This window comes from Neltuma alba, unplaced genomic scaffold (genome assembly GCF_004799145.2).
Source record: "Neltuma alba isolate B1F8T4 unplaced genomic scaffold, ASM479914v2 tig00005157_pilon, whole genome shotgun sequence".
In the NCBI taxonomy this organism is placed as follows: Eukaryota; Viridiplantae; Streptophyta; class Magnoliopsida; order Fabales; family Fabaceae; genus Neltuma; species Neltuma alba.
This window is the reverse complement of record NW_021634000.1, coordinates 1-9428: the sequence shown is the minus strand read 5'-3', so window position 1 is coordinate 9428 and position 9428 is coordinate 1. Positions and strand designations below refer to the sequence as shown.

General features: G+C 35.7%; 1 protein-coding gene across 1 annotated transcript; it reads right to left on the bottom strand.

The window, feature by feature from the left end:
- Positions 1-7379: 7379 nt before the first annotated feature.
- On the bottom strand, positions 7380-8552 carry LOC114746947 (uncharacterized). Its single transcript, XM_028935224.1, has 2 exons — positions 8320-8552; positions 7380-8199 (listed from the first exon to the last, which is right to left on the bottom strand). Exons 1-2 carry the CDS (start codon positions 8550-8552, stop codon positions 7380-7382), a joined length of 1053 nt encoding a protein of 350 aa, XP_028791057.1.
- Positions 8553-9428: the final 876 nt, after the last annotated feature.

Sequence of the window (9428 nt, the reverse complement as noted above, 5' to 3'; positions counted from 1 at the left end):
ATTCATTTTGCCTCCTCAGCACAAGAAAGACAGAGAGAAAGAGAGATAGAGTGCGTGAAAGAGTGCAGAGAGCTATCGACGGTCACTGTGAGGAAGAAGGCAAGCTTTGAAGATATTTTAGGTGCATAAAATTACTTCTTTTTATCAAACTTTCTTTATGAATATTTCCTGTATATTTTGAGCTTTCTATTTACATTATTACTATAGTGATTGGAGAAAATTTTGAGACTTATATCTGATATAAATATTGAGTTTTGATAAAAGATGGCTATAGAAATTTAGAAGTAAATGAGTTGTTAATTTTAATCGGTTTAGATTTGTCTATTTATTAGTTTTAGTATTTAAATCAATTTATTTAGTTGAAAATCTGTTATTTATTGGATATATCATATTTTTACCAATTAAATTTAAGTTAAATAATTTATTTCGATTGTTTGATATATTATTGAGATTTTAATCGGTTTAGTTTTATTTATTGGTGACTGGAGGTTTTAAAATAATTATTGTAGCTCAAAAGTTTATTATTTATGGAAATATATATATGGTAGTTATACCATTAAAGTTTTGATTAGATTATTTAGTTATAAATATTTGAAGTATTATTGAATTTTTTAGAGTTTGATTTTGAGGTTTAAACTTAAAATGAGATTTTTAGAATTTAGAACATAATAATTTTATATTTGGAAATTGTGGAAAATCCTTTTTATTAAGATAAATAATTTGAAGGTGGTAAATAAATAATTTGGGTTGTTAGAAATTTTAAGTTGTTTCTAAAATACTTAATAATTTTTGGGTTATGAGAGTTGTGGGAATTTAGAATAAGAATTTAATTAAATTAGAAATTTAACTAATATAGATAAGTTTAATTAATTAATTAATTAGTTTATATTAATATGTGGTTATATTAATTGTGTAGATTAATTATTGGTTGAGCAAAGGATTGACCTTGTGATAATCCTTAGTATTGCTTTGGTGAGAGGTAACCACTTTCCACTTGTTATATGTGCTAATATGTTGTTTGTGAGTATTTTCCTATTTTTGAATAATATTTGTTATTTGGAATTCGAGTAGATATATTATATCTTCTGAGCTATGAAAATTGTCTTGTGGGATTTTTGAAATTGTGATTGGGAAGTTTGGAAAAGATATATGATTTTATATCTTATGGATTATACTGATAAAAGATTTAGACATTTTTCATTGTATTGTGAATGATTGGTTGTTATTTGGATTTTGGATTGAGCACTATCCTACCACATGGTGAGGCCGCCATTGATGCACATTGGTTGGCTTCTTCCTTCGTCCCTAGAGTAAGGGATAGACCTTTGTGGCTTTTTATTCGTCCCCCAAAGTGTGGGATAGGCCTATAATAAGGAATGGACCTTTGTGACTACTTATTCGTCCCCCAAAGTGTGAGATAGGCCTATATGTCGGATTGATCCCTTATAGTAAGGGATAGACTTATGTGGCTTATGTGTTAGCCCCCGTAATGAGAGTTTGGATGATTGAGATTATTTGAATATACATATTTGTGTTTTCATTAATATATATATTGAGATTTAATAATTATCCCACTTGACACCTAACGAGCACATGTTAGTATGTATGATGAGTTAGTTGGTTACTGAGGCATTTGTCTCACCCCGTGGTTTTTACTATCTTCAGGTGATAGTTCAGGTGGTGGCCCATCAAGGAAGGCTCCGGAAGCATAGTGTGATGTTATAGCTTGTATAGCCTCCCTGCTTTTGTTTTATGTGTTGACTTGTTATATATTGCCACATAGGACCTATATACTCTAATCCCGTAAATTAATACTTTTAATTACTACTATCTGATATGGGGGTCGTTTGAAGGCTAGAGATATTTAAGACTTTGCATATTACACTCTTTTGATGGTGTTGACTTTTGACTAATGGGCTCCATGACTTATATTAAAATGTTTTATCAGTTCATGTGTTTGAAAGTATAAGTTTGGTTTGGGCTAACGGTTGAATGATATTTCTGGATTTTGAAAGTCTAAGGCCCAAGTTAACGATTGATGTGGCTCGTAATATAAGTTTATTTCTTTTAACCATGATAGCGATTTTAAAATTTTAAGGTTTCTTCTTTTCTATTATGGTTAATCATTCAAATAAATTGTTGAATTTAATCTAAAATGGTTTTGAGAGAACGGTTGTCACACGAGTGACTGCTGAAGATGATTTTTTGAATGTTGTTACTGCGATTGACAACAAATTCATAGTGAATGACAACATTTGAGTAGTAGTGACTCCTGATGATGAATTTTTGAATGTTTTTATTACGAGTGACAACGAATGTATAGTGAGTGACAACATTTGACTAGTAGTGACTGCTTAAGATGAAATTTTGAATGGTTTATTGCGAGTGACAACGAATGCATAGTGAATGACAACATTTGAGTACAAGTGACTGTTTTGATTTTTTGAATGATTTTATTGTTAATTAAAAATTAAGCCTCACTGTACTGAATGAGGTGAGGAAACGTTATATTTTGGTGATTACTTTTTCCATAATCATTTTTGGCTAATTTGTGTGTGAGGGTGACAACATCTGTAAGTGGAAGTTATTACAGAGGTGTAGCAATTGACAACTATTGCATAGTGAATGACAGCATTTGAGTACTAGTGATTGTTGAAGATGATATTTTGAATGTTTATATTGCGATTGACAACGAATGTATAGTGAATGACAACAGTTGAGCATCAGTGACTGTTTATATGTAGAAGAGCGAAGATGGTCTTGGAAGGAGATTCATCGAAATCAGTACAGAATGGATTCATGTTGTTTAGGAAGGAGTTTTATGAGAAATTATGGGTAAAGAGGTCAAAGCGTTTTAAGGAATAGAATAAGGAAGTGTCAAAGGCATGGAAAGAGTTGTGTGAGGAGGAAAAAAAGAGGTACAATGACAAGGCTAGGGAATCAAGGCTTGAGAGAAAGAAAACAAGGAAGAACAAAATTCTATTCCAAACCCGGTGCTCTCTGTCCCAATTCAGGTCATTGGCGGACTTTGTAAATGATAATGCAAGTTTGAGGGAGAGAGTAGAGAAGATAGGGTTCTCAAAGTTGCTGCATGTAGCATGTGAGAGACTCCCATGTGACCTACTAGTGGTTTTTCTTCGTTCATATGATCTAGCAACACATGAATTCAGAATTAGGGGTATTTCAAAGGAATTCAAGCAAGAAGATGTTAAAATATTTCTTGGTTTACCTAACACTGAGGAAGTAGTAAAGGCCAAAGTAGATGAAAATAATCCAACATATTAACAATTGAAGAGGGAGTACTATAAAGTGTCATTTACCAAGATATTAAATGACATTAAATCTGGACAGCATGATGATAAATTTGAGTTTTTGTTTATGTTGTACACCCTTGGAACCTTTCTATGTCCAAATTCAAGGGATAAAGTAAGTGACCGGTTACTGAAGTTGATAGCTTGCACCATGAATGAGTTTGAGCATTATGATTGGGCTACATATATTATGAAGGACTTGGCGAAAGAGTTGAAGGCTTATGTTAAAGCATTCAGAAGTGGTGGGAGCTCTAATGTGAACGGCTGTGTGTACTTGCTGTTGGTATGTAATGTAATGTAATTTGTCAATGTTTGATTTAATTGATATTTATATAATTTTATTTATTTCATGTTGCAGATATATTTTTGCGAGCACTTCAGGCTGAAAAAAATGATGTGCATGATGCTGCAAATGCTATTGAGTACTGGAATGAGGTGAGAGTTAAAGAAGTTGTTAAGATAGAGAGGGAGAGCAACATAGGGTTGTTGTTTGGAGGGACACAAAGAGATGTGAAAGTGGGGCAAGAGGACAAAGTAGGAGTTCCTTATCTAGACCCGGTATGTGTTACTTTGTGTAGTGTTTTTAGTTGTTTAGTATGTGGATTATGTTGAATTTGATGGTATTTGTTGCAGGAGTTGAACAATCTATATGGACGATTGGTGACTATTATTGATGAGAGCAATAAAAGACTACTCAATGTAATTGCGGAAGAGTTGCTGAAGGTTCAGCTGACAAAAGAGACACATAAAAAAGGCGTCCAAGAGGGAAGTAAGGAGCCAATTGAGGTGGAAGAAGAAGGAGTTGGAAGAGATGATGACAGTTTTCACATTGATGAAGATTTTGAGGACAATGTGGGTGGGAATAATGATGAGTCTCCCATAGAAGGAGGAGAAGAGGGTAAATCTGTACAAACAGAAGAAGGAGGAGAAGAGGAAGACAATGATAAATGTAGCAGTGAAGAAGATGGAGTAGAAGAAGTTGATGATGATAAATCTGCCAGTGAAGAAGAAGGAAGAGGAGAAGGTGACAAGGATAAATCTACCAGTGAAGAAGAAGGAGAAGGAGAAGGTGATGATGATGAGGCTACCAATGAAGGACAAGCAATCTGTGATGTGAGTGGGGAAGGAGTGGAGGAGGGACAACAACTCTGAAGATCAAAGAGGGTGATTAAACCAACGGTTAGATCTCCATAGATCTGGATGAAGGAAATGCATAAGAGAAAGAGGACTTTGGAGGACAAGGACAAATTTTTTAAAATCATATCCAGGATGCCTTCACGGGATCAGGATGACCAGTAAGTTATTATAAAATGACAACTTTTCATTATGTTTTCACCCGTCACTTATATGAGTTGACAACAAAATCATATCCAGGACTGAATTATTTTTTGTTCCTTTTTCAGGCCAATAGTTGATATGCATGATGAAGTACTCACTTAGGAAGAACTACTTTCACTGGGTGGAATCCAAGAAATAAACATGCAGCTGATGTCGCTTGTATGTAAGACCTTGATGGCGGATATGAAAGAGGAAGGAAATGTGAAAAGACACTTGTTTGATGCCTACTTCATGGTTAGATGAATAACTTATTTCATTGCCTTATCGATATTTGCTTGTTTTTAACACAAGCTTAAATTATAACTGAAAATGGTGTCACGTCTTGTTAGTTGGAGGGCTTCTGAGCACAAGAAGCAAATATTACCTAAGCATGTTGGGTACAACATAGGAGATTGTGATCTGATTTTTGGGCCTGCTCTTGTGGCTGACCACTGGTTCTGTTATGTCCTCCAGTCGAAGACATTTAATTTTTATGTGCTTGATTCGATGAAGGTCGATGGTGTTAAGCAGAAGAAAGGCAAGAAAAAGGGATTTCTGGAGGATCCTAAAGGAGCTACTCACAATGCATGCGAAAGAACTGAATAAGAGAACCTTAATAATGGTGTTATTATTATATTAATTTGTTACTTGTATAAATTTGTTACTTACTATGGTCATGTGTTTATGTTTAGAGGGATCGCTTTTATGATATAATTGAATTGGTCAAACCAGAGCTCATTGGGAAGAAGCCAAAGGTAGATATAATTATGCCTCATATTCCACAACAAACCAACTTGTGAGTGCCATTGACTCTGACCAATCATTATTGAACATAAATTATTTTTAGTTGACTAACAATTTATGAATGACTTTTTTTGCCCAGGAAAGACTGCGGTGTACATGTTTTGATATGGTTAAGCAAATGGTCCCCGGATGTGGCTTTGGATTACATAGATGAACAAGTCACTATATTTATACTTGAGCTGTTATGGTGGTTGGTTAACCATGAGGGAAACGTTAAGAGGGCTGAAGCTTTGAAGCTACTTCAAGAAGAAAAGAAGACTACAAAGCGGTAGCATTTATCCAAGTAGTATACATGGTTGTTTGTGGTTGGTGTTAGGCTTTATATTACAAATGAACCGCTTGTTTTGTACAGAAACAAACCGTTTGCCAAATGGTGATCTTATGTCTGGTGTGTGCGTGTACTTTGGAAACACCACTTATATTGTAAGAAATTCAAGTTCTGATAATGTATGAACCACGTTGACAACTATTATAAATGGTTTAATACCATTTCCGTATTTATTGACACCATGCTATTAGGTAAGTTCATTACATGTTCTAGTTACTTTGAAATGTAAACTCTTGATAGGGACGTTGACATCACTTTCATTAAGAAGGACAATTCCTTTATATATGTTGACTACACGTGAACTAGTAATTTGTATTTCAGCCAATCAAAAAGAAACCTGGGGTAAAGACTTGCATAAAAATAGGAGTTGCGTGTTTACAACACTCACGAAGATAATGATAACACTTTCATATATAATGACAACACAGAAACTGGAAAGTTTGCTTCCGGGGATACCCTATGTAGGAAAAGGAAGTAATCAGATGTCCTCCTTATTTTGCACGTTGACAACATTTTCATATATAATGACAACACCATCATAAAATTAAACAGCACTTGCATATGAAGTGATGATACCATCATTTAAGTTAACACCGAAAGTGAAAGTTTGAATGGGGAGAGCAATGGAGAAACCTGGGTAGCATAAGTGACAACAATTTTAAATATAGTGACAACACTATCATAGCAGTTAACGACACGTAAAGCTACAAGTCGCATTCAGGGGCAACAGATAGGGAAGTCGAGCAAATCAGATGTTTCTCATAGTTATACAAGATGACAACACTTCTATATATAATGACAACATGATCAAATTAATTAATAACATGGAAAATGGATGTTGCAGTTAGGGGAAACTGATCCGGACACAAGGATGTTATTCTCGCAGCATGCACGTGCACAACACTTTAAACCATAATGACAATGTCATCATATGAATTGACAACACAAACACTGGAACTTCCGTTCAGGGGAATGAAGGGAACTAGCCACTGATCAGGGAATCAAGCAACATTGGAAGCATGTTGACAACACAATTATATGGAATCACAACACATTTGTATATGATGACTAAATCTAAGCTGCAAAGTTGAGTTCTAGAGAACCAGTCACTAATATTAGACGTAACTAAGTTCAGTGAAAATGGCATAAAGGTCAAGTTAATAAAACATCTTCATTCATTATAGGGCAATAATGTGAAGGAGTTCAGAAGATTGGTTCCACAATATCATTCACTATTTAACATTGACATTGACAACAAAATGATAGCTATTAACAACGTTACTCTAACCATTGACAACAAACCAGATTTCTACTGACAGTAATAGCATTTTCTGTATTAAATGACAAGTCAACATTAAGGTCATACTTGCACTTAATGTTTGCTTGTCACCTAAAAAGCTTGCAACCCATGCATGCAGTACATATTACTTACACCCTCTGCATGCTGTGCATCATTTACATTAAACCCTTTGCCCAAAAAATTACAAAGGGGTCAAAATAACTAAAAATGTCGCCTGTTCTAACATTTACAGCCACTTTCATGCTGGGTTTGGGTTTTTGCAGGTCCTCCGTGTATAACCAGCTTCACCACAATTTGCACAGTGGCATATCTTCTTGTTCTAGAATTGTGATTCGCGTCTGTTAGCTCTTGGCCTTCCAGCAGGTCGACTAGTCTGAGGTGGGAACAGAAAAATTTGCTCTGAAATATTTTCCATCAAAATGGTATTTGGGTCAGGCCTGTCAATGGGGACCACTGGTATCATGCAGCGGGAGTAAATCTTTTCTTGGGATGTGATCTTGTAGTAATTTTCAACAAAGTCATAGACATTTCCATGCATGGACTTTATGGCTATACAAGCATGTGGACAAGGGATCCTCGACATTTGCCAAGCTGCACAACTACATGTGTATGCACCGAGATCAACACGCAAGGCTCCATGGGATGTGTGGACAACAACCCTGCCCCCACCATACGGTTCAGGCAACATATGTTCAGCAAGGGCAACATTTTTCTTTACGTGTTCATCAATATTTGGTCCTATTCCATTTCTCCATCTACCCATTGTCACACTAGCTGCATACATTTTTTTGGCTACCTTCTCACGGTGCTTATGGATAAACTGTGTAACGTTGTGCCTCCTTTCCTTTATCAACCAAGTATTAAATGATTCGGCAAGGTTTGTAGTTATATTGTCCCACGGTCGATATGGAAACTTACTCAATGCCCATTTTTCCACATCTCCATGAGTATTGAGCCACTGGAATAACTGTGGAGAGAAACAATGCATGTGGTCCATTGCCTTATCGAACTCACCATTAAGCCTTGCATATGCGATATTATCAAGCAATTGCAACCCATCTTCCTTCATGGACTTACTTGTCTTTCTCTTGCCTCTGTTTGCTTTAACTAGTTCTGCACTGAAGTTCTCCTTCACATGCCTATAGCAATATGCATGCCTCTCACTTCCAAATATTGCTCAGACAGCTGCTATGATTGAATTGTGACAGTCTGAAACTATTATTAACTGTCTAGAGCCAATGATATTTTTAATCATATACAGAAACCATGACCAATCCTCATATGTTTCCCTCTTTACAATGGCAATTGCAAATGGTAACAATTCATTGTCCGCATCATAAGCCGATGCTGACAGCAATGTTCCATTATATGGTCCACTTAGGTGAGTTCCATCCATATACGATATGTGCCTACCACCAGTTAAGAAACCCTCTATACAACACCCATAAGCTATGAAAACTCGCTCAAATATGTTATTCCCAGTAGCACCCATTCAGCAGTAGTTTTTTTCATCACTTTCCTTTAGTCTTTGACAAATCCAAGGTATTAGCATGTAAGATTGCTCAGGTCTGTCTTGTATTTCCTCCATTGCTTTTTCCTTAGCTTTATATGCTTGCTTGTATGTTAGATTCACCCCATAGTCTCTTTTCAACATTGTCATTATTTCAGTAGGCCGTTTGTCTATGTGATTCTTTACCTCATCAATTATAATTGCTGATGTCAAACTAGCTCTTCCACCATGGCTGACTTGGAGATTGTCTTGCGCACTATGCACATGTTCATTTACAAATGTCGTCACGCATAGGAAAGGAGTCTTCTTCCCCACTGCATTTGCACATATCTTCCATGGGCAACCTTCAACCTTGCATCTCACCAACATCTTGTCCTTACTATTCTTCACATACTTGAACTCAAAATCATGTGCTATTCTATATTTGTGCACTGACTTTTTAAACTCTTTTGTATGGGCAAAATTTTGCAGCTGTCCTAAAATCAATTCCCTCCATTTTGAACAATTCATCTCAAGATATGGTGTTGGTGCATACTGTACTCCACATGTTATATTGCTAGAACAGCCTCTAACTTCATACATTAAGGCCGCACCCATATCTTCATACCCCACTGGTTCATATTCAGTTTCCATACTGCTGAATGAGCCAGACCTTTCTTGTGACAGGCCCAACAATCTGTCAACTTTGCATGCACAGTGACAATTTCAGTAACGAAATTAACAACAATAATATAACAAATGACAACTTCTATAGCCTATTAAATATCACTTACATTTCCAGATCTTCTATTATATCAGCACCACTTTCTTTCTCTTTACATGCTACGTATAGATGGCCATGCCTCTCATTATACTGAA

Coding starts and splice junctions, on each gene's coding strand:
- LOC114746947 (XM_028935224.1), bottom strand. CDS start 8,552: ATGGGTGCTACTGGGAATAACATATTTGAGCGAGTTTTCATAGCTTAT. Junction 8,200..8,319: donor GAGGATTGGTCATGGTTTCT/GTATATGATTAA, acceptor ATATTGCTATAG/GCATGTGAAGGAGAACTTCA.